Genomic DNA, 25,823 nt, shown 5'->3' with positions numbered 1-25,823 from the left:
CAGATGTTTCTGTAATTTTGATCTACATACCTTAAACCTTAAAAAATGATTTAAACATTAAACAAGGGGGTTATTTACTAAACCTTTAATTTATTTTATATCGTTTATTAAGTTCGCCCAAACTCCCATCCGACTTTATCTTATTAAATCAATAAAATAACTCAAAAAAGTAAGGTGGGGAAAAAACGTGATAAAATCAAGTGAATACCCGAATCGTACAAATTTTTGGGATTTGATGCCCGAATCTCTCGTTTTTTTTTTTTGGGTTATTACCCAAAAACCCAGAATTTTTAGGATTATCAGACGAAACCCAGTGTAGATCACAATATCTTCAAATTGTAAACTTCCACATGACTTCCATGAATTGTGACTTCCACATGACCACGGCAGGTTTGAGCAGATTTTCGGATTCAGACTTTTAGCAGCTTCAGGGTATAATAAAGCTGTAAAAATTAAAGTTTTATTTTTCCAGTAAAAATGTAAGTTCTTGTCCAAAAAACCCTGACCAAAAAAAAAAAACGGACTAGTACAGTCTCCACTTAATAATTATAGAATACAGGTAGGGGACCAGTTATCCAAAATGCTTGGGACCTGGCGGGTCCAGATAAGGGATCTTTCTGTAATTTAGATCTCCATTCTGCTAAGTCTACTTAAAAAATATTTAAACATAAATCAAACCCAATAGCATTCTTTTGCCTCCAATAAGGATTAATTATATCTTAGTTGGGACCAAGTGCAAGGTACTGTTTTGTACAGAGAAAAAGGAAATCATTGGATTAAAATAGAGTCTATGGGAGATGGCAATCCTGTAATCCGTTGCTTTCTGGATAACGGGTTTCGAGATAACAGATCCCACACCTGTACTATAACTCAGTGATTAGACCCATCCAAACAGAGGAAAATGTACGTACTATAATATGTGACAGTTGCTTACTATAACCGATTTACGTTTACTTCAAGCAGTGCTCATGTTCCTAACTCTAGTATCACTGCTGCTTAATGTTAACTTGCTTTTATTTTAGGCTGTTGTCCAATTGCACTCGCCCTTTATATTTCAGTTCATTCATTTGAGACATCAATTAATAATTTATTTTATTATACTTGCTTTTTAATCACATCAATCAAAATCAGTTACTAAGGTGGGAGCAACATGGATGGATCTTACTGAGGGTCATTCACTTACCCAAGTACAATATGTAATATGTAAAGTGCAATTTAAGACACTAATCACCACATTTAGAACTCACAATGCAAAAGTTGTTTTAATATAGGCCAAGATTTTAATATACAGACAGTTCTGAATATATAGCAGCAGTTTTTGATCCCTCTTTATACCCCCAACCCACCACCATCCCTCTAACACCTTCCTTTCCATATGTTCTTTAAATGTAACTTCAGCCTCTTATAACTGTAGCTGGTGTTAAAATAAGGAGGTATAAAGAGGGATCACTGTATAAATATTCAGTCCAGGATAAGTTCATTTAAAAAATGGTATGGCATTTAACACGCACTGATAGAAGTGCATGTAACAGAAAGTCCTTGAGGTTCAGCCATAGATGAAAAGAATATCTATTTGTGTCGCCATTTTTTAATAGTCCGACTTGCTCTTCTCTTGCTCAAAATCTATTGAGATCTTCACTTCTACCAGTTCTTTTGGCTTACTCTCCTCAATATCCATTGGGATCTTCACTTCTTCTGGCTTACTCTCCTCAATATCCATTGGGATCTTTACTTCTTCACTGTTGGCTTACTCTCCTCAATATCAATTGTGATCTTCACTTCTTCCAGTTCTTTTGGCTTACACTCCTCAATATCCATTGTGATCTTCACTTCTCCCAGTTCTGTTTGCTTACTCTTCTGAGTATACATTGAGATATTCTTCTGTTTCATTAACTTCTTCTCTGCACGAATATCCAAGTTTCTTTTCCTTTTTAACGTTAATAACCTGAAACATTAAAAAATTGTCTTTTGAGGCAACTTCCAAGGGTTCTAATCCTTATTTCTCAAAGCTCCTCATAAAGCTCAATTCCCTTCCCTGGAAGGCTTTGGTTTATTCAAGATTTAATCTAGCTAGCTACATTAATCTAACTAGCTTTACACGTTACAGCCTAGAGGGTTATTATTAATATCAGCTATCACTTAGGCCTATGGTACACAGGAATATTGTGATTGATTTTATCCACTATGGTATACCAGTAGGAATTGCATGGAAGCACCAGCCTGTGTGACAATCACACGTAAAGGACCACTGCTGCTATTTTCAGGCCATAGCCATGGAACAGAATGGGAAGCATCAGGAAATAATTAGGGGCAATTAGAAGTTGAATGCTTGAGAATTATTCCATGTACAAAAGGCTTTAATTCTCAATGTAAAAGAATAAAAAGCACACTCACCCTATGCAAGTGTATATTGATGCAATTATCACGAAGGAGATAACAGAACCAATTATCACTGTGATCTTGATCCACTTGTTAATTGTAATGTTATCTTCAGGTGGAGGTGGAGGTGAAACTGTTGAAGAAACAAAGATGAATATTGGTACACTGGGTAATAACGCATAAATGTTAAATAATGATAGTACAAAAATATATATTCTAGAAGATACTTATTATTGAGAGTGACTTTAAGGTGTGATGAGATTTAAATGTTTTTACTAATCAATGTGTCTGTAATTCTCAGGAAAATCTGATATGGAGTGAAGATGTTAGGTCAGTATTTAGTACCCTGAATGCTGTACTTGTTTTCATTATATCTATCCAGAGACAGACACAAATGATTGAAGCAGTGCTACGTAATTATAAATACTTACCTGTTACGTTAAACTCCACTCTGCTAATTGGAAACGTGGATTCTTTGGACCTTGCTGTACAAACGTAATGGCCTGAAGATTCATTGTCAGCTTTAGGTATCAGAAGGTGGGACAATCTGGAAGTCTTTTCATGGACAACGCCACTTTCATTTCTCTACATAACAAAAACATGACAGAAACCATTATATATGACAGTGACAAATATAAAGGATTCCTAACGAAATTGGCAAACTAAAGACCTTTCATGAAACAAGTCAGTAAAGCGAAACTTAAATGTAAAGAGGAAAGACTAAATCACATTGGACACTCTGTGTGGCTTCTTGAATATAAATTTATAGCTACAGTTATATGTACTTTATAATCCTCTCCTTCTCACTCTTACTCACCCTCCAATGTGAGAAATCAATTGATTAATTGTGATATTTAGAGAATTGTGGCAATCTACCTTTTCTAAAACATATTCAATCTCTTCGTCGACGCTCTCGAGAAACTTCAGGCTGCAGTCAAATACCAAATATTCTCCTTCAAGAATTTGGATTTCCTGATCTAGAAAATACAAGTATTAAAATAAAAATGAATGCTTTAATTTCAAGTCGTGAATGAATATTAATAAAATCCAACGGCGGGAGTGAAATAAAGGCAGTAGAAACCTATCAACACCCAAAAGGGAACTCACCTTTGCAATGCAAAACCTCATTAAGGCACTTCTCGTAGTCCTTGCAAGGGTGGCATGGTTTCCCGGTTCTTTTGTCTGCAGATATAGAATTGAATATAGTCAGATTTTTATTCATGGCAGAGGCATAACCACAATTGTTATGTTTAGGGAAAGATAATATAATTCTAGCAACTTTCCATTTTTCATTGATTTGAATGTTCTTTTGTAAATGTAATTGCAATCTAAAGCAGTTTCCCTGTGTTCTTTAGCACAGCTGGTTCTGACTCTTTAAACCATGTAGGATTCCCTGTTATGACAACACACTACATGCTTCTTCATAGATCTATTCAATTAGCTGCTTTCTGATACATTGTCAATAGCAGAACATAGCAAGGGGACAGACAGACACAACTTTCACTTGCTATTACATTGACAATTAACTGTAACACTATTGACAGTTTGTTGTGAATGGAAAAATTGCCAGAAATTCAATTTTCTTTCCCACGTTTGTCAGTTTTATTTTGCAAACTATTAGGAACGTATAACATTATTGATTCGTTATTTAATATTGTATTGGGTTGAGATGGGAATGTAAAGCCTTTGATAACTTACGATGACATGATTCTCCATGACACACACACATCGGGCATTTGGCCACCATTTCTAAAGAAAAAGAAAAGAAATTGATTAGGAAATGAATTTCAACAATCCTTCTACCGTTAACAATCAATATCCCCCAAGCAATAAAGTGACATGTCTATTATATTATTGTATAACCCCCTATTCTGAAGCCCCCAATCACAAACTTTTATCCCGTTCACTATTGGATTTAGACGTCCAATACATAGTGTGTTATAGGCAGAAATGTCTCTTTATATTGAAGCTTATGTGTAGGGAAACTTGAAACACCCCAATCCTTATAAATATGAGTACACATATTATGTGAATTATTTTATGAAAGCTGTATAATAAAAACATCTTACCATCACATGTGCTCTCATTGGAGCCCCCAACACACACCATATTCCGCTCTGTGCATGTGCCACATTGAGTGACTTTCTGTTCAACAACTCCTAGAAATATATAAAATATATCAACAGTAAGTTACACAGAGCTAAAGTCACAAGGGCTGGACTGGCCTGTCACGGGATCTATACTATAGTTCCATCAACCCTTTCTTATTTCTATCACAACCTATTACATTTAGAACTGCTTAAATCTAATTTTTGTCATTGGGCCCTTAATATCTCTGCTGGAATGCCTATAGGTTACTTTTCCTTTGCAGAGTCAGGGTCATGAATTCATTTAAGGTTTGTATGAATCCTTAACTGTAATATAAGCATCTTAACTACAAAGCATATTATTATCAGCACTAACAGCAAAAAACAAGACTCTTTAGTCTGTCTGTTGCATTGGTCTCTAATCAGACAGGTGTCACAGGGGGTATACACATCAGTGCAGATGGCCGTTATATATAATATAAGATCATACATATGAGTGTGGTAGTATTGCATGAAGTTTTGCATGCCTTGTGTCTACTTGCAGGTACCCACCCTATGCACCAGATAGTATGGATGTAAAAATAGTACAACAATAGTATAATAGTATTAACGACACATTATTAAATAACCAAACCCTATTTATATTACTCGGTCACAGAAGATTGGTACTGTACTCACCACAATTGAAGCCATCTAGAAAAGACAAAAAGGAGAAAAGTCAAGAGTTAATAAAGAGGAATTATAACACATGTAAACAAGTAGGGGCACATTTACTAAGGGTCGAATATTGGGGGTTAATTAACCCTCAAATTCGACCCTCGAAGTTAAATCCTTTGAATTCGAATATTGAATTTTGGGCAAATACGTTATTCGATCGAAGTAAAAATCAATGAAATCCTTCAAATCGAAGTTTTTTTTAAAAGAGACAGTACTTCGACTTTCGAATGGTTGAATGATTTTTACTTCGAATCGTTCAAGTTGAAGTCGTAGTCGAAGGTCGTAGTAGCCAATTTGATGGTCGAAGTACCCAAATAAATACTCCGAAATTCAAAGTTTTGCATATTCGAATCCTTCACTGAAGCTTAGTAAATGTGCCCCACAGTGAATGAAGATAATTCTATCAATATATATGAAGAGGCACAGCATCCTCAAGTGGGCATTTTAGTTTCCAGGCATTTTTATAATTATATATGGATCTGCATAGATTACTTATATGACAGGGGACCAGGGAATGTGCATTGATCAATTTCTCTTCTTTTTCTCTATGTCTGTAGTTAATTTGGCCAGATCAGTAGCACTTCCATTGTATTTTAGTACATTTTTATTTAGCCATGGAGTGCTCCCACAACCTTTCCTTTTTGCATTTTTATAATTATGTATTAAATATAATATAATAATTATGCTGCTTCGTTGGATCATTTTACAGATTATTTACTAAGGGGGCAGATAGAACTGGGGGGACATAGTTATTCATTCAGCCCCAAGGTTAAAAATGAAATGACAATCTAGATTATTTGTGCATTTCTGAATCCAGGATTCGGTTTGGTATCCGGCTAGGATTTGGCCATTTTCAGCAGGATTCAGATTCGGCTGAATCCTTGTGCCTGGCCGAACCGAATCCAAATCCTTAAAATCATGTGACTTTTCGTCACAAAACAAGGACAAAACAAGGAAGTGCATGGGTGGCTCTTTTTCCCTTCCCTCCACTGATTTGCATATGCAAATTAGGGTTCAAATTCGATTTGGTCGAATGTTTCACAAAGGATTCGGGGTTCGGCTGAATCCAAAATAGTGAATTCGGTGCATCCCTAATTTGGAGTGCCAAATCCATTACTCTACTCTTGCTGCTGCCTAAATACTCATCACAATAGTTATCAGGATTTATAAAGCCAATTTACCTTTCAGATTGGGGCATGCACCTGAAAAGGAAAAGAGAAAACAATAGTTAATGTTTTAATTCAGGTCAAACATATCTCTCAGAAATGAATGTTTTAGATAAAACTGACATAGCTATTGGGGATAGTTACTATTAAAGGAGAAGGAAAGCTCCAAGACGGTTTATTGGCAACAGATTAGCCACAATAGTGCAAGATAGAACGCTATATTTATTCTGCAGAATGCTTTACCATATCTGAGTAAACAGCTCTAGACACTGTCACTGTTTGTTTAGTATAGAAGCTGCCATATAAGCTTGGTGTGACATCACTTCCTGCCTGAGTCTCTCCCTGCTCACTTACAGCTCTGAGCTCAGATTACAGCAGGGAGGGGGGGGAGGGAGGAGCAAACTGAGCATGCTCAAGCCCAAGCCCTGGAGGTTTAAGCTAAAAACAGGAAGTCTGGTACAGAAGCCCATGAGTACACAATAGAAGGAAATAAATGCTGTGTTTATTTTGACAGAGGACTCAGAGCAGCATTACTTTGAGGGTTTACTGGTGTATTTATATAGACCTTTCTGATAAAGCTTACTTAGTTTTAGCCTTTCCTTCTCCATTAAGGAATAAACCTGTGATGCAGGTGATTCATGCATATGTAAGACAAGACAATCCAATTGTACAGGTAAATTACTTACGTTCTTCTTCAAATGTTGCAAAAATTATTTCAGCTTTCAGTTTTAGCTCTTGGAACTTGGTATTTATGACCTCCATAAGTCTGCCTCCTTCATAAACATGAAAAAGAAGGAAAAGTTCAGAAAAAGTTAAAGTTGTATATATTGGGACATTGGTTAGAATGACATTCTCATGCATTAGGTAAAACGTTATTATCATTCCTAATGGCAGGGACGTTGAATTGTTGCCTTATTAACAGTCTAACCCAAACAGCAGTTATTTTTTGTAATGCTATTTAAAATATTAACCTTTCAATTTTGTCCCTTTAATCTGGTAAAGTCACTTGAGCAGAGCCGGACTGGGAGTAAAAAACAGCCCAGGCAAAAAAAATCAAAGCAGCCCACATGTAAACATACGATGATCTTGTACTCATCCACTCATATATTGGGGTAAAACTGCAAACAATTATGTGCAGAAAGAGCTGCCTTTCTCACTTAAGTGTAATTAATGTAAAATATATTAAAAATTCTGCAGCCTTATATGGTCACGGAGCCTGTCAGTGACTTCTAATATCTTTTTCATTTACAGTAGGGGGTACATTATCCCTTATAATGTACAAAAATGGGGGGGGGGTGGAAGCACTCTGAAGGCTAAGTTATTGTATATTTAAGTATAATGGAAGTGCTAGTTTTAATGCACATTCCCTGGTCCCCTGTCTCAAAAGTAAGTTTACAAAACAGGGGTTTTTATGATCATAAAGTTGAAAAGCCACCATACCACGTCAAGGTAAACCCATAAGGTGGTCGCTAACTTGTTTGCCTCTGGCCATAGTATTAAAACTTCTCTTACTTCTCTGCATAATAGCATTATCTGTAATCAGTGTCTGTTGAACCTTGGTTTCAGTATGAAGGATCTATCCTCCCCCGCCAGTATGTGGCTTTTAAGGGAGAGGAATTGTCCAAACCAACATCCATTTTTAAAAGTATAGGACCACATTAGTTTCCCTTATAATACATGAGTGACATTCAGAGTTCTCTGTATAACTCAGCCTGCAGCCTTGTGCCTTTATATGGTCACAGAACAACCCCTCAGTGACTTCTTATATCCTTATCATTTACAGTAGGGGGTACATTATCCCTTATAATACATGAGTGATACTCAGAGTTCCCTGTATAACTCAGCCTGCAGCCTTGTGCCTTTATATGGTCACAGAACAACCCCTCAGTGACTTCTTATATCCTTATCATTTACAGTAGGGGTACATTATCCCTTATAATACATGAGTGATACTCAGAGATCCCTGTATAACTCAGCCTGCAGACGTGTGCCTTTATATGGTCACAGAACCCTCGGTGACTACTAATATCCTTATCATTTACAGTAGGGGGTACATTATCCCTTATAATACATGAGTGATACTCAGAGTTCCCTGTATAACTCAGCCTGCAGCCTTGTGACTTTATATTTTCACAGAACCCTTCAGTGACTTCTAATATCCTTATCATTTACAGTAGGGGTACATTATCCCTTATAATACATAAGTGATGCTTAGAGTTCCCTGTATAACTCAGCCTGCAGCCTTGTGCCTTTATATGGTCACAGAACCCTCAGTGACTACTAATATCCTTATCATTTACAGTAGGGGGTACATTATACCTTATAATACATGAGTGATACTCAGAGTTTTCTGTGTAACTCAGCCTGCAGCCTTGTGTCTTTATATGGTCACAGAACCCTCAGTGACTACTAACAGAAGTTAAGCATGTAACTTCTTTTAAATACAAGGAAATCCACATTTTAACTCTTCTGTAATGATTAATTGTGCCTTAATACTATGTGGCAAGGCCCCTGCGTCTGTCAGAGAGCTGCAGAATTGGGTGAGGAGGGCGGAACTGTAGTGCCTCCTGTTTCTTTCCCCTCCGCTGCTTCTATACTATTTGTTTTCTATTAAGACCCGGTAGAGCTGGACAGGGATTGGATAGGATGGAGGGTGAAATCTGACCTTCTCTTCAAGCTTATCCAATCGCCATACCTGGGACTAAAACTTCATGAAAAAACAAATAGTATAGAATCAAGCCTGCACTTGAGGTGGCCACATATCAGCTTAAAATGATTAAAATCCCATTTGCCAGATATCATTTTGAAAGGATTAAAATTCCATTGGACGAGGAGTGCACATTGATGGGTTCCTTGTCCGACAGGCCTCCCTAGGCCCCAGTGTATGAACTAAGGATGCACCAAATTCAGGATTCGGTTCGGGATTCGGCCTTTTTCAGCAGGATTCGGATTCGGTCGAATCCCTATGCCTGGCTGAACCGAATCCTAATTTACATATGTATATTAGGGGCGGGTAGGGAAATCACGTTTTTTGTCACAAAAATAATTTTTTCCACTTTTTCCTTTCCTGCCCCTAATTTGCCGAATCTTTCACCAAGGATTTGGCTGAATCCCAAATAGTGGATTCGCTGCACCGAATCCACTACTTGGGATTCGGCCAAAGCCCTGAATCCTTTGCGAAAGATTCAGCCAAATACTGAACCGAAGCCTAATTTGCATATGCTAATTAGGGGTGGGAAGGGGAAAACATTTTTTACTTCCTTGTTTTGTGACAAAAAGTCACACGATTTCCCTCCCCCTCCCTAATTTGAATATGCAAATAAGGATTCGGATTCAGTCCGGCTGGGCAGAAGGATTCGGCCGAATCCGAATCCTGCTGAAAAAGGCCGAATCCCGAACCGAATCCTGGATTCAGTGCATCCCTAGTAGGAACCGATCATTGAGCTGGTTGGATCAATTGAATTTGGCCCAGTGCATGGGTGGCTGAATTACACCCAGATTTGCACATTAACCGACCTCTCCAAACAACTGGATCCGGCAGTGTATGGCCACCTTTATTTTGGTTTAATACAGTTTTTATTTTGCTCTCCAAATATATTTAATTTTCTAGTAAAATAAAGGGTACCTTTAGATATAGTAGCTTCTATAGATTTGATGATTTGTCCGAATTCCTTGGCCAGTTCAGTTATTCCAAGTTTATCTGTAAAAAGAAACAGATTATATCATTCATCTTGAATGTCACATTTTGGGTTAGTCTGAAAGTGCATTACTAGAACCATAAAGTATTATTGAAGTATATTAAAAATTGAGGAATAACAGCATAATCTGAAATAGCACGATTTGGATTTGGCAAATCCCCAGGGTTATAGTTATCAAATGTTCATAACAGCAATAAAAATCTCTTGCCATGAGATATTGGGGCAGATTGTAAAGGGGTGGTTCGCCTTTAAGTTACCTTTTAGTATGTTATAGAATGGCTAATTCTAAGCAACATTTCAATTGGTTTTCACTATTTCTTTTTTTTTATAGTTTTTTAATTATTTGCCTTTTTTTTCTGACTCTTTCCAGCTTTCAAGAGGGGGTCACTGACCGCCTTCTAAAAACAAATGCTCCGTAAAGCTACAAATATTTTGTTATTGCTAAATTTTATTACTCTTCTTTCTACCGAGTCCCTCTCCTATTCCTATTCCAGTCTCTTATTCAAATCAATGCATGGTTGCTAGGGTAATTTGTAGCCTAGCAACCAGATTGCTGAAACTGCAACCTTGGAGAGCTGCTGAATAAAAAGCTAAATAGCTCAAAAACCACAAATAATAACAATTGCAAATTGTCTCAGAATATCACTCCAATTTGCAATTGTTCAAACATTCGCTGACGTCAAAAAATTTCAATTTGGTTTTCATTATTTCTTTTTGATTTATAGTTTTTTAATTATTTGCCTTTTTTTTCTGACTCTTTCCAGCTTTCAAAAGGGGGTCACTGACCCCCTTCTAAAAACAAATGCTCCGTAAAGCTACAAATGTTTTGTTATTGCTAAATTTTATTACTCTTCTTTCTACCGAGTCCCTCTCCTATTCCTATTCCAGTCTCTTATTCAAATCAATGCATGGTTGCTAGGGTAATTTGTAGCCTAGCAACCAGATTGCTGAAACTGCAACCTTGAAGAGCTGCTGAATAAAAAGCTAAATAGCTCAAAAACCACAAATAATAACAATTGCAAATTGTCTCAGAATAGCACTCCAATTTGCAATTGTTCAATCATTCGCTGACGTCAAAAAATTTTGGACACGCGTCCAAAAAGTCGCTTGCATCAACATCGCAGCATGTCAACACTATTCGGATGCCCGGACTTTAACATCAGCGGCAAAATTTACGCAAGCGACTTTTCGGATGTGCATCGAAAATTGGACGTGGGCATCAATTTTAGATTTTCGTGAATTTTTCGCAGTTTTGGCTAGGGATGCACCAAATTTTTTGGAAATACGCAAATTTTTCAGACGAAGCAAAACGGGAGAGATTCACCCATCACTAATTCTGAACCCTGAAGTCACATAAGGGTTTGGATTGCTTTATGCTACTGTATTTTGTTCAGTCTTTAGCATCTAAAGCAATATAATTAAATAGCAATAACAGAAATAAGCTTTAAAAAGCTCAATAATTAAACAAGAAATACGGTTTTAAAAAACCCTACCAACATTGCATATTAATTACAGAGCTAATAATTACCCAGTCTCCTTTCATCCATATTGTCGATAAAGTCATCGTAGAAAGCCGTAAAAATTTCAGCGGTTCCAATTTCCACATTCTTGTGTCCCTTTTTAATAAACTCTATAAATTGGTCTTTGACGGTATTAGACTCCTTGTCGCATTGTAGGCATGAAAGTGCAGGAAGCGGATTTTCAATTAATATTAAAAAGAATAAAAGTAGAATAAAAAGATTCTTGAAAAAATTCAGAAAACTCATTTTGCTTGTTGCTCGTACACAAACAACAAACAGAATGAGACAGCGAGAAACTGTACACTTAAGAAATAGTCATTATGATGTCATTATGTTGCCATGGTGATGTTAAAACAACAAAGCCACAACATTGTCATAATGGCTGAGCCACTGTGATGTCATAATGGCTGACACGCCTTTGTTTACACAGGTGTTATTAACATATCTAGCAGTTTGTTGTTGGAAAATAAGAAAATAAACATTTTAACCTCAACTAGTTTGTTTCTACAGTACATAGATCCATGTACCTTACATATTAATGACATAAACGTGTGTTTTATGTACGTTGCCAAATATATTTCACTCTTTAAAAAAAAGCAGCACACTGTAAAGAAACCTTCATTATGATGTCATAATGGCTGATGTTTGATGGATGTGTGTCCGATTTCAACTTTTAGCTGCAATGTAGATCTCTATATATATTTCTGTTAATGTTATTGTGTTTAATCTACTCTGTCAGAAATACAGTATTCCACTTTCATACAGAAATAATAACAGGTCCCATACCTGTACAAGAGGCACAGCAAGAAAGCAGCCTACTGCTCTGACACTTGCCCACTCAATATACCACATTAAGAGGTGCTGTGTGTGCGACACTTAAAAATGAGCGGTTTTTCACATACACAATAAGTTGATTTACAGTTGGTTAATAACTGTCGATGGGCTTACACTTCAGCTTGTGGTTAATGTTTCCTTTTCAACACTGAAAATGTCTTAAAAGTGATCTAAACCCCAAAAATGTATTTGAGTTTTTTTAAAAAAATCATAAAAACTGTTAAATGCAGATTTACATATGGTCGAATAGCGAGGGTTAATTAACCCTCGATATTCGTCTGCCGAATGTAAATCCTTTGACTTCGAATATCGGTAGGTTTTAGGTGGCGAAGTAGGGGGTCGAAGTTTTTTTTAAAGAGACAGTACTTCAACTATCGAATAGTTGAATATTTTTAGTTCGAATCGTTCGATTCAAAGTCGTAGTCGAAGGTCGAAGTAGCCAATTCGATGGTCGAAGTAGCCAAAAAAAACATTCGAAATTCGAAGTTTTTTTTATTCTATTCCTTCACTCGAGCAAAGTAAATGTGCCCCTTAAACTTAAAGGGATGGTTCGTCTTTAAGCTAAAGGACAATTCTAGGCAACTTTTCATTTGGTCTTCATTAGTGATGGGCAAATTTATTCAGGAGGCGTGAATTTGCGGGAAATTTACGTGTTTCACTGCTGGCAAATAAATTTGAGGAACTGCCAAAAATTTGTCGAGTCCAAAAAAAATTTGACGCCATCAGCGATTTTGACAGCGTTGACAATTTTGTCGCCAGCGATAATTTAACACGATAATGACTTTAATGCAATTGGACATAAATTTGCCTTTTTTTCTGACTCATGCCACTTTTTAAATGGGGGTCCCTGACCCCATCTAAAAGACAAATGCTCTGTAAGGCTACAATTTTATTCATTGCTACTTTTTATTACTTATCTTTCTATTCAGGCCTCTCCCATTCCTATTCAGGCTCTTATTCAAATCAATGCACGGTTGCTAGGGTAATTTGGCACCTAGCAACCCGATTGGCAGAATTGTAAACTGGAGAGCTGCTGAATAAAAAACGAAAAATTTACTGAAAAATACCTTCTAAAACACAAATGTTTCAGGTAAAAATCAACTTGACCTTTGATAACCCCCTAAAAGTTAGTTTAGGTAGTTTACCTTCAAAATAACTTTTAGTACGTTATAGAATGGGCAATCGTTAGCAGCTTTTCAATTGGTCTTCGTTTTAATTTTTTTTATAGTTGTATTTGCCTTCTTCTATCTCCTTCCAGCCTTTAAAGGGGGGGGGGTCCCCGGCAGCTCATAAACTGTTGCTCTGCGAGGCTACAATTTCATTGGTATTGTTATTTTTTGTTACTTATGTTTCTTTACTCTCCTATTCCAGTTTCCCATTCAAGCCACTGCCTGGTTGCTAGGGTAATTTGGACCCTAGCAAACAGATAGCTGCTGAGATTCCCAGCAAAATGGCAGCTGAACAAAGTTCTAATAATTCAAAAACCGCAAACAAAAACTGAAGACCAACTGCAATTTTTTTCAGAATATCAATCTCTGCAGCATACTGAAAGTTAATGTAAAGGTGATCAACCCCTTTAATCAGGGTGCTTCCCCGAACACGTTTGCCATTTGAATCTATTTCTAAATTGTAGCAGTTTCTGACATATTTGCAGTTTAAAATTCCAAATCCAGACTTTTGGCTCGCATGAGAGTCAGTAACTGAAGGATTAACTGAATCCAGGAGCAGTAGAGACACTGCATAGACAGTTAGGATCCCTCACACTCTGGGCCTTCAGAAAGCTGCTGAGCTAAAAGCCTGCCTGGCAGTATAAAGTTCTCTAAATCTGCTAATATCTTAGAAAAAACTTTTTTTTTTTTTTTGGAGCAAAATTGCTCAGAAGACCATTGTGAACAAATGTATGAATTCATTTTTTGGGTTTAAGATCCTAAGACAAGAAAGACAAGCCCTTGATAATAAACGCTGCTTTTTTAGTCTAACATGGAACTGATCAATGAAAAAAATCAAGTTCTTAAATGGTGTCTCTTCCAGAGTTACACCTAGGGGGCATGGGTGTCCGCAGAAAATTTTCCAGGGTGGGGCAAGGAGTCATCTGTGGGCGGGCCTGTGAGATAGGTGGGTGTGTCACTGCCATCAGGGGGTGGAGCTATGCCACGGCGATCAGCCGATCGCCGGGTCAATCAAGGGAATCCTGCACAGTTTCCCTAATTTGAAAAACCATCCAGGAAGTTTTGACCCGGGCAACCCTTCAAAATACCGGTTGTCTGACAAGTGGCAACCCTAGTTCACACAAAGATGGCAAAGTAGCAAGTACATGTATAAATACCCCCAGAACTCACAAACAGATGGTACAGTGGCAAGTACATGCATAAATACCCCCAGAACTCACAAACAGATGACACAGGGGCAAGTACATGTATAAATACCCCCAGAACTCACAAACAGATGGCACAGGGGCAAGTACATGTATAAATACCTCCAGAACTCACAAACAGATGGCACAGGGGCAAGTACATGTATAAATACCCCCAGAACTCACAAACAGATGGCACAGGGGCAAGTACATGTATGAATACCCCCAGAACTCACAAACAGATGGCACAGGGGCAAGTACATGTATAAATACCCCCAGAACTCACAAACAGATGGTACAGGGGCAAGTACATACATAAATACCAGCAGAACACACAAACAGATGGCACAGGGGCAAGTAATTGTATAAATACCCCCAGAACTCACAAGTACAAGGCTGCAGACTGCAATAGATAGGGCTTTCCTTCCTTCGTTTTCTCCCGCGCTGCAATCTGTGCTACTGGCCAATCAGATGCTCCCTGGCTGCTCTCTCTCTCTGTCACAGCTGAAGTAATACGATCCAGCAGCACCGTGACAAGGGAGGGGGGAGCGAGCAGCTAGGGAAGGAGCTAAAAGAAAACTCTGCTGCACAGAAGAAAAATCTTCGAGGGATTGCGACAGAAACCACAGTAAGCTGGGGCCAATGCACGAACAGGTGGAAACTTATGTGCACAGTCCCAGGGGCATACCTCCCAACATTTGTGATTAAAAAAGAGGGACAGAAGGTTCTGCCGCGCGCAAATTTTTTTGGCCACGCCCACTTTATGGCCACTCCCCCATAAGTCACGCCCATTTAACAAAAACATTCACAAAAATGCAGCTTGGTATGTTTGTTACCCTTTAGATAAGACTCTATTCACTCCTTTATCCTGCCTGCAGGGCCGTAACTATAGAGGAAGCAGACCCTGCAGCTGCAGGGGGCCCAGGATTTATAGGGCCCCATGAGGCCCTAATTCATATACAATTATAATAATACTTGGTAAAACACAAATTCTAAACGTTTTCAGGGCCTGAAAAATAATTTGCTATGGGGCCCAGTAATATCTAGTTACGCCACTGCCTGCCTGCATACCTTGCTTAGATCTACCCCTCCAATTACGTTACTCAGCCTTCAAGTCTCAGTGTCTCTGTGAAACTCAATGAAAAAACAATATAACAGCACTGTCAGTGGTCAGAATATCAGATTCAAGAGTTAAGCTGTCAAAGAAACAGTTATATAGGCAAACAAGAGCCACTTCCCTAAAGCCACAGACCTAGGCACATGCCTTTAGGTGCCTATATATTAAAGAGGGATGTTCACCTTCAAATTCACTGTTCGTATGATGTAGAGAGGGATATTCTCAAACAATTTGCAATTAGTTTTAATTATTTTATTTGTTTGTTTTGAGTTATTTAGCTTTTTATTCAGCAGCTCTGCAGTTTGCAATTTCATCAGTCTGGTTGCTAGGATCCAAATTCCCCTAGCAACCATGCACTGATTTGACTAAGAGACTGAAATATGAGTAGGAGAGGCCTGAATAGAAAGATGAGTAATAAAAAGTAGCAATAACAATAAATGTGTAGCTTTACAGAACATTTGTTTTTAGATAGGATCAGTGACCTGACCCCCATTTGAAAGCTGGAAAGAGTCAGAAAAAGCAGGTATTTAATTAAAAAAAACATAGAATATAAATAATGAAGACCAATTGAAAAGTTGCTTAGAATTAGCCATTCTGTAAAATACTTAAAGTTAACTTATAGGTGAAACACACATTTAATGCAGCCCTGGTAGCACTGCAGCTACATGCTAGGCAGGCAAATCATGGCTAATGATAACTGTAGAAAAATTATGATTAAAGAATGTTTCATAAAAAAAGCTACCTTTTTCCTCAATTTAACCACCTAAATACAGTCTAGTGAAGTGAGATTAAATACTTCTTTCTGTGCTCCTCCACGCCCCCCCCCTTCCCCACACACAACTTCAGCTCTCTCCTGCTTCAACTCCCCAGACACTGAAAAAACAGACCACTAAATCTGCATTTTGACATACCCTTCTGGGGGGCGAGAGTCAAAGAAGAAGGCATGTGATGCGACTGTGTTGAGAATGTGACTCATTTCTGAACCAGCAGCGCATGCAGGCTGTAAAATGATATGTGCTCCTCGTGCAGAGCAATCCCCCACGCGCTGTGCTGCAGGAAAAAAACCTACAAATACTGCCGCCCAATTCCAAACCACTGGCTGCGCTCCCTCCTCAGCTCACTGCCCTCTCTTCTCCGCGTCTCATGAGATTTATGACGTCACCGAAGTCTCTTCTCGCGAGACTTCGGCGAAAAACACAGGAAGAGCGAGAGAGACACAGGGATGCGGGACATTTGAGTCCACTATCCGGGACAGCGGGACAGACAGCCGAAAACGGGACGGTTGGGGGGTATGCCAGGGGGGGGCACTGCCCCCTCTTGCCCCCCTCTGTGGACGCCCATGCTAGGGGGTTATTTATTAAAATCTGAATTTATCTCATAATTAAAATGAAAAAAAAGCTCGACCAAACTTCCATCCCTGATTTTGCCTTATCTATTTTGCCTTATTTATCAATAAACTAATTAGAATAAATCGGATCAGGAAAAACCCCGATAATATCAAGCGAAAACCAGAATAATAAGATTTTTTTCCACCCGAAAACCCTGAATTTATCATCTTTTCAGGCTAAACGCAGCACAAACCATGATATCTTCAAAATGAGATGGGCACATCTCTTATTGACTTATATGTGACCTCCACAGGTCTGAGATGGCGGATTTTCAGATTTAGGCTTTTTGCAGAATAACAATATATATAATAATATATAATAATAATAATCTATATAATCTATATAATCTCATATGTGTGTGTATATATATATATATATATATATATATATATAAGCTTTCCGGATAACTGATCTTTCTGTAATTTGGATCTTCATACTTTAAGTCTACTGGAAAGTCATATTAACATGAAATAAACCCAATAGGCTGGTTTTGCCGCCAATAAGGATTAATTATATCTTAGTTTGGATCAAGTACAAGTTACTGTTTTATTATTACACAGAAAAAGGAAATCATTTTTAAACATTTGGATTATTTGGATAAAATAGAGTCTATGGGAGACAGCCTTTCCGTAATTTGCCGCTTTCTGGATAACGGGTTTCCGGATAAGGGATGCTATACCTGTATATATATATATATATATATATATATATATAGCAAGTCCAAAAGCTGGAGCACACTTTTATATAAAGGCAACTGCCCAGGTGCTGGTTAAATTACTAACTTGTATATATCTCCATACAAACCGCACACATAGGACTTGTAAGTGAAAAAAAGTGAAAAATTTATTCCGACGTTTCGGTTCACATACAGGAACCTTCCTCAGGTGGGGTACACAGTGCATAGCAAACAATACTGAATTTAAACACAAAAATGGCGCCAAACAATCAACCTGTGACATCATCAAAAGCGTCAGTGAGTCATAGTGAGCGTGTATAAAGAGATCTATCCATGGGGGCTACTTTCCCTTTAATGTGCAACAAAGGACCACCAAGTGCAGTGTAGGTGAGCCGTGCTTAAGTGTGTATAGATCCATTTTAACATAGTGCATGTCGTGTTTGTGATCGCTGCCTATGTAATGTGTTTAACAAAAGTGATTCTCATGTGTAGGACAACCATTCGTTACCTCACTTGCCGAGCCGCCAATTGAACAAGGAGGAGGTGCTGCATGTATCGCCCCGAGGAATAGGCATCACCCAACCTAGGATGCACATAGGCTCAACCCGAAGTTCCACCGTACCTGTCATCCACCCAAGGTAAGTCATATTCCATGTATCGAGCCCGCGCTCTCCTGTCAGCCTCACATCCGCCATCATGTAAATCGGCGTCACTTATTCACTGTCAGCGACGTCTACCACTGTGGCCCTCCGTACCTCTCTGCCCCTTCTCTCTGCCCGGAACACGCTGTTTAGGCGATCGGAACATCAAGGGAGGTGATCCTCCTCCCCCAGCACCGCTCATCCATATTTGACCCACCGGGAGGGCACGGTACCTTAGCCATAGGTAGTAAGTGTTATCACCAGGATCGCATTACGAGACCTTACCTCAGGTGACCGAGCAGGTAGTATATAACCGCTTATATAATAACGCCCAAACTTCATTCGGGGAGCCCAGCATCTTGGGTTAGCCGCGTTCCTCACTGGCCGTCCTTCCCTCTCTCCTCCTCCATTGTGGTATCCCATGGTTGTAATATAAGTATAAACACACTAAAAGTGATTAAAAACAAGAGAACCCTTTAGATCACAGCAGCAAATAATGTATTAATGGGTTAGTACAATTACTACGTGGGCTCAAAATGATGAACCTATTGAGTCAAAACCATAAGCATATATCGCTTATGTGCAAATTTGTTGAGTCCAAAGTGTTACAATGTCTCCTTTTATTTCAGATCCCTTCGCAAGGAAGCAGTCCATACTCGTCATCAGACTCCTCCGTCCTCAATGGGCCCAGCTCCAGTCACGGAACTGTCGGCAGACGACCCTCCCCACATGGTCCAACAAGAGGCCGAAAAAATCAATCAAAACGTCACCATGTATAACCAAAAAAATGTACAAAAAATGCAGAAAAACCAAAAATCTAAATAAAGTACAAAAAGTCAAAAAACGAACAAAAGTCTCTTATTTCATTACCACAAACTGGTCCCTTCTAGTAGTGGTTTTCATCTGGATATTAACAGCTTATGCAACATACAATATGTATCCCACTCAGAGATCTATTTGTATGTTTTTTTCTAAAAAAATGGGGACATTGGTAGGATCTCATTTAGGCCTTTTGGAGACACTGTATCAAGTGTATATATCCACATGCTCTCCTTTCTTAATAATAATAAGTTCCTGTTACCACCTCTCTTTGGAGACGGCACATGGTCAATGATCATGTGCCGAAACTGTGGTAATGTATGATGCATCTTTAGCCAATGTCTCGGTACTGGTTGATCCGTTTTTCCTGTTGCCAGAGCGCTACGTATAGCGCTCCGGTGATTGGCCATTCTCTCCCGGTATGTTGTAGTTGCCTTTCCTACATAATAAAGTCCGCAAGGGCACCAGGCCATGTACACAATATGATCTGAAGTACACGTGACTCTATGTTGTATTTTGTACCTCTTCCCAGTTCTGGGGTGTGCAAAATGAGTTCCTTGAGTCATACCCCCACATGTCAAACAGGAGGCACACTTAAAGCACCCTGTCTTGAGAGGACGATCCAGCCATGTAGTTTTAGGAGCTTTCGTTAAATCTTAACCACCAATATGTCACTTAGATTTCGTCCTCTTCGATAGGCCATCATCGGCGCTTTCTTCCCATAAAAAGGTAAGTCTGTCTCTGTATTAATTATATCCCATCTATTTCGTAGTGCCCTTCTCACACTAGGGCAAACATCCGTCCATTGTGTTACAAAAATGGGATCTGTTTCTCTCTTTGGGCTAGTCACTTTCTGTTGTAGTAGGTCCTCTTGTGTATGTGCCAAAGCCCTCTGTAATTGCTCGTTAATCATGGACTCGGTGTATCCCCTGGAAAAAAACTGGGTTGAAAGCATAGTGAGTTGTTTTTCCGCTACTTCCCGGTTGGAGTTATTCCTGATCACCCTGAGAAATTGAGAATATAGGACCCCCCGGGACATATGGGATGGATGGTACGAGTTGGCCTGTATCAGGCTATTTCTGTCCGTGGACTTCCTAAACAGTGTGGTACCTAACTTGTTACCTTGTCTATAAATACTCACATCTAGGTAGTCAATTGTCTGTTTATCATAAGTACAAGTCACTCTGATGGGAGAATTTAAGGTGTTTAACGAGTCATGAAACACTATCAGTTCGTCCTCAGTATCCTGCCATAACATAAACAAGTCGTCGATATACCGTTTGTAAAATAGTATCCTTTCACCTCCCTTTGGTAGTAAATGTTGTTCCTCATACATTTGCATGAACAAATTGGCGAACGAGGGGGCTACATTCGAGCCCATTGCGGTCCCTGAGATCTGCAAATAGAACGCATCATTGAAAGTAAAGTAATTGTGCGAAAGTACTAAATCCAATAGGTTTATTAAAAATTCAACTGGGGGGGGGCCTTGATGGTATTTGTGGAGGGAGTCCCTGCACACTGCCAACCCGTCTGCATGTGGGATGACAGTGTACAAACTGGAAACATCCATTGTCACTAAGAAACACTCATCCGGTACTACAACTTCTTTCAGTAGGTTTAACAAATGAGTAGTGTCCTTAATATACGACCTCATGTTTTGAACATGAGGTTGTAAGAAAGAATCCAAATATTGTGCTACTGGTTGGAACAGAGAGCCAATGGCAGAGATGATGGGGCGCCCAGGGGGAGAGGTTATGGATTTATGGATTTTAGGAAGAGAATAGATGAAAGGAATTTTAGGATAGGGGGTGGTGAGAAAATTGCTTGTATTCTGATCGATCCAGCCAGCTGAAAAACCTACTCTGATCAAAGCATCTAACTTGGATTTATATGTGATGGTAGGGTCATTGGTTAGAGGAGCATAAGTATTCTCATCTGCTAACTGTGATTGGAGCTCTTTTGTATAGTATTCTTTATCTAACAGGACAATTGCTCCCCCCTTATCGGCCTGCCTAATGATGAGTTCCTTATCCTCTCGTAAAGTTCTAAGGGCCTCTCTCTCCCTGGGAGTCAAATTTGAGAAATGTTTCCCTTTATTTTGATGTAAGTCCCTTGAATCGTTCGCTAGCAAGTGAGTAAAGATGGAAATAGCTGGAGCTGTGTTGGGAGGTTCAAAAACACTCTTTGCTCTAAAGGGAGTGAGATTAGTGGAAGTCTTATCTTTATAGTAGTCACGAAGTTTTAATTGGCGTTTGAACCTATGGATGTCCTTGTGGACATCAAATGGTTTAGAACTATTGGTAGGAACGAATTTCAAACCTCTATTTAATAAAGCTCTTTCTCCCAATGACAGCATATGTTGTGACAAATTGACTACTATGTCTTGTATCTCCCCCTCCTGGGTGGTTTGCCGGCAACGATTTTCTCTTCTTTTCCTGTTTTTCTTGCCCCCCTCCTGCTCCTTCCCCTCCTTCCGCCCCCGTGGGTATGGTGGCTGTGATTGGAGACTCCCCTAAAAAAGACTGGGAGGGATTGGTGGCAGGAAAACCCGAGTCTGAATCTGTCGAGTCCCCCGAGCTGTCTACTGTCAAAAGATTAGTAGGTTTGTATCTGCGTGTGGGTCGCCTACTATTGTTATCTGGTAACCCCAGTAACCACCTGTAGACTCTCTTAAGTCGATAGTCCTCCTTAACTGTTGTCAGTTTCTTTTCTTTAAAGGATATCAATTCCTGTTTATACTTAGCTAAATTAGTCTCTATATTCTTCATCCAATCAACAGATTTATCCTGCGTAATGGGTAATAAATGAAGTGACTCGAAATTTTGAATTTCTTCCTGTGTGGCCTTTAAATCCTGACCCACAAATTCTACCACCAGAAGTATTAAATCTGAGGAACATTTATTCAGAATTTTGCACCATTTGCTGCAAAATTCCGCATTAGATCGTCCTAATGTGGGTACATTTCTGACCCTGAACCCCCTAGGTAAAAGCTTCTGCCTGTGATAATTGGACAGATACGTCCCGTGTAAAAACAAGTCAATCTCCCTTTTCTTTAAGTTTAACAAATTATGGTATAAATCCCGGGGGGTCCTACCAGGGGTCTCAGTGTTGGGAAGTTCTCCAAACAATATTCTTTCCGCGTCGTCCGCCGAAAAGGTATGTTCTCCCGTGGTGTCTACATCAATCGCCGTGTTAGTATGTTCCATTCTTTGATCCAAGCGTCATAGGATGAACTCGAAACAAAAGGACATGCAATGATTAATTATGAGCTGCTGGGTTCGCTAGACTTCTGTGTCCCACGTACAAATATCTAATTGGTATATATGATTCAAAATTTTTTCATAAAGTAGCAAGGTGCTGCCAGAACCAGAGGAGGAAAACCTTTGGAGACCCCCAAGATTTTCCTACCTCGCATATTGAGCAAGTCCAAAAGCTGGAGCACACTTTTATATAAAGGCAACTGCCCAGGTGCTGGTTAAATTACTAACTTGTATATATCTCCATACAAACCGCACACATAGGACTTGTAAGTGAAAAAAAGTGAAAAATTTATTCCGACGTTTCGGTTCACATACAGGAACCTTCCTCAGGTGGGGTACACAGTGCATAGCAAACAATACTGAATTTAAACACAAAAATGGCGCCAAACAATCAACCTGTGACATCATCAAAAGCGTCAGTGAGTCATAGTGAGCGTGTATAAAGAGATCTATCCATGGGGGCTACTTTCCCTTTAATGTGCAACAAAGGACCACCAAGTGCAGTGTAGGTGAGCCGTGCTTAAGTGTGTATAGATCCATTTTAACATAGTGCATGTCGTGTTTGTGATCGCTGCCTATGTAATGTGTTTAACAAAAGTGATTCTCATGTGTAGGACAACCATTCGTTACCTCACTTGCCGAGCCGCCAATTGAACAAGGAGGAGGTGCTGCATGTATCGCCCCGAGGAATAGGCATCACCCAACCTAGGATGCACATAGGCTCAACCCGAAGTTCCACCGTACCTGTCATCCACCCAAGGTAAGTCATATTCCATGTATCGAGCCCGCGCTCTCCTGTCAGCCTCACATCCGCCATCATGTAAATCGGCGTCACTTATTCACTGTCAGCGACGTCTACCACTGTGGCCCTCCGTACCTCTCTGCCCCTTCTCTCTGCCCGGAACACGCTGTTTAGGCGATCGGAACATCAAGGGAGGTGATCCTCCTCCCCCAGCACCGCTCATCCATATTTGACCCACCGGGAGGGCACGGTACCTTAGCCATAGGTAGTAAGTGTTATCACCAGGATCGCATTACGAGACCTTACCTCAGGTGACCGAGCAGGTAGTATATAACCGCTTATATAATAACGCCCAAACTTCATTCGGGGAGCCCAGCATCTTGGGTTAGCCGCGTTCCTCACTGGCCGTCCTTCCCTCTCTCCTCCTCCATTGTGGTATCCCATGGTTGTAATATAAGTATAAACACACTAAAAGTGATTAAAAACAAGAGAACCCTTTAGATCACAGCAGCAAATAATGTATTAATGGGTTAGTACAATTACTACGTGGGCTCAAAATGATGAACCTATTGAGTCAAAACCATAAGCATATATCGCTTATGTGCAAATTTGTTGAGTCCAAAGTGTTACAATGTCTCCTTTTATTTCAGATCCCTTCGCAAGGAAGCAGTCCATACTCGTCATCAGACTCCTCCGTCCTCAATGGGCCCAGCTCCAGTCACGGAACTGTCGGCAGACGACCCTCCCCACATGGTCCAACAAGAGGCCGAAAAAATCAATCAAAACGTCACCATGTATAACCAAAAAAATGTACAAAAAATGCAGAAAAACCAAAAATCTAAATAAAGTACAAAAAGTCAAAAAACGAACAAAAGTCTCTTATTTCATTACCACAAACTGGTCCCTTCTAGTAGTGGTTTTCATCTGGATATTAACAGCTTATGCAACATACAATATGTATCCCACTCAGAGATCTATTTGTATGTTTTTTTCTAAAAAAATGGGGATATGAAGACAAATGACCAGCAACACCGAGGTATTTCATGAATAATCAAAGTGTATTAGAAAATCACATGTAAAGCTGTATAGCCGTATATATAAATTATATATATATATAATACACAAAAGCCATGAATATCCTGTAAATTATATCCTTATAAACGGTGAGTTCTGATGTCATCAGTTATAAACGGTGAGTTCTGATGTCATTTCTGTCACATGACTCGCTGAAATTTGTGTATTATAATAAATAAAGTACCCCCAGTTACAAAATATGAGGATATTAGAAGTTACCTCGGAGTTCCATGACCTGTATAAAAACACTCGGCCTTCGGCCTCGTGTTTTTATATGGTCATGAAACTCCTCGGTAACTTATAATATCCTTATATTTTACAAGAGGGGGTACTTTATTCACTATATAAATTAATATATATTGTTTAAAGGGTAAGGCATTTTTCAGTAGTAGTATGCACAAAATGTCTCTGTCTTAAATATATTGATAATGGGTTGAGTGCAGAGGACTCTTGTAATTGTCTATATATATATATATATATATATATATATATATATATATATATATATATATATGCCCAAATGCAGCTGCACTCTAATCCGGATTTTCTGTATTCTTGTGGGTGCAGATTCAAAACCTTTATTGCATAATTAATCACATAGAACCGCACTCCAAATTTTAGTGAATTAAGTCACCTTTATTTGCATGAATCTTTGTGTCCTTTGTGTTGCTTTGTGTGTATATATATATATATATATATATATAATCTCAATAAATATAATAAATGTATAATAAATGTATAATAAATAAATTTATACATTTAGGGGCAGATTTATCAAGGGTCGAATTTCAAGTTCATGGGAGTTATTTTAAACTACCATGAACTCAAAATTCGACCAACTGCAATTTATTAAAAAAAAATTGCATTTTTTTTTGTACTCGGGTGAAAAAGATCGACCCGCAAACTCGAATAGAATTCGATTCAAGTTTTTCTTCCGAAAAAGAACACAATTTTCAGGAAGGCAGCAAACAACTCCAAATTGATCCCAGGACTACCCCATAGGCTAATACGGCAATTGGGTTTAAGGTGGCAAATAGTCGAATTTGAGTTCTGAAAGGGACAGTGTATGATAAATGTCGAAAATCAAGTTAGAATTTTTAAAAAAACTCAAATCGAATTTTAACAATTCCCTAGTCGAATTTGACAGTTTTGGCCATAAATAAAGTTAAATACAGATGGTCCCTGTATATTTCATCTTTAGATGTTTCTAAAAAAGAATTCATTCTTAAACTGATGGGACAAGATGATCGTTAATGAACGAATTTGGTAATTTTATATTTTCTTTTCATTCACATAACTATTCATTTGTCATTATTATATGAAAGTGTCTTAAAATTATTTGTACTGATTTC

At 38.8% G+C, this 25,823-nt stretch overlaps 1 protein-coding gene and 2 long non-coding RNA genes across 5 annotated transcripts; 2 read left to right on the top strand and 1 right to left on the bottom strand.

Annotated features, from left to right (window-relative positions):
* Positions 1–1,079: 1,079 nt before the first annotated feature.
* Positions 1,080–17,133, bottom strand: LOC108696753. 3 transcript variants are annotated; one of them, XM_041569620.1, is made up of 13 exons: positions 16,783–17,133; positions 11,576–11,708; positions 9,975–10,049; positions 7,036–7,122; positions 6,365–6,385; positions 5,145–5,159; positions 4,449–4,538; positions 4,078–4,128; positions 3,487–3,561; positions 3,256–3,356; positions 2,811–2,964; positions 2,395–2,512; positions 1,080–1,945 (listed from the first exon to the last, which is right to left on the bottom strand). In XM_041569620.1, the coding sequence occupies exons 2-13, from the start codon at positions 11,592–11,594 to the stop codon at positions 1,729–1,731; spliced, it is 1,023 nt and encodes a 340-aa protein (XP_041425554.1). In that variant the 5' UTR covers positions 11,595–11,708; positions 16,783–17,133; the 3' UTR covers positions 1,080–1,728. The 3 variants fall into 3 exon arrangements, with proteins under 3 accessions (XP_041425554.1, XP_041425553.1, XP_018081859.1); XM_041569619.1 differs by lacking the exon at positions 11,576–11,708; XM_018226370.2 differs by lacking the exon at positions 16,783–17,133 and having other exon boundaries at positions 11,576–12,640.
* Positions 17,134–17,930: 797 nt separating this feature from the next.
* LOC121395630 lies at positions 17,931–19,423 on the top strand. Its single transcript, XR_005962601.1, has 3 exons — positions 17,931–18,322; positions 18,428–18,573; positions 19,206–19,423. It is a non-coding gene; the product is annotated as an uncharacterized LOC121395630 (long non-coding RNA).
* A 3,387-nt stretch (positions 19,424–22,810) lies between these two features.
* Positions 22,811–24,265, top strand: LOC121395629. Its single transcript, XR_005962600.1, has 3 exons — positions 22,811–23,164; positions 23,270–23,415; positions 24,048–24,265. It is a non-coding gene; the product is annotated as an uncharacterized LOC121395629 (long non-coding RNA).
* Positions 24,266–25,823: the final 1,558 nt, after the last annotated feature.

The sequence above is a fragment of the Xenopus laevis genome, chromosome 7L (genome assembly GCF_017654675.1).
Source record: "Xenopus laevis strain J_2021 chromosome 7L, Xenopus_laevis_v10.1, whole genome shotgun sequence".
Lineage (NCBI taxonomy): Eukaryota > Metazoa > Chordata > Amphibia > Anura > Pipidae > Xenopus > Xenopus laevis.
This window is presented reverse-complemented; position numbering and strand designations above follow the sequence as displayed.

Excerpts from the sequence above, each read along its gene's own strand:
- LOC108696753 (XM_018226370.2), bottom strand. The coding sequence starts at position 11,813 with ATGAGTTTTCTGAATTTTTTCAAGAATCTTTTTATTCTACTTTTATTC. Across the intron at positions 7,123-9,974 it reads AGAAGCTACTATATCTAAAG|GAGGCAGACTTATGGAGGTC; the intron begins GTACCCTTTATT and ends ATGTTTATGAAG. Across the intron at positions 4,129-4,448 it reads CAATGAGAGCACATGTGATG|AAATGGTGGCCAAATGCCCG; the intron begins GTAAGATGTTTT and ends CTTTTTCTTTAG.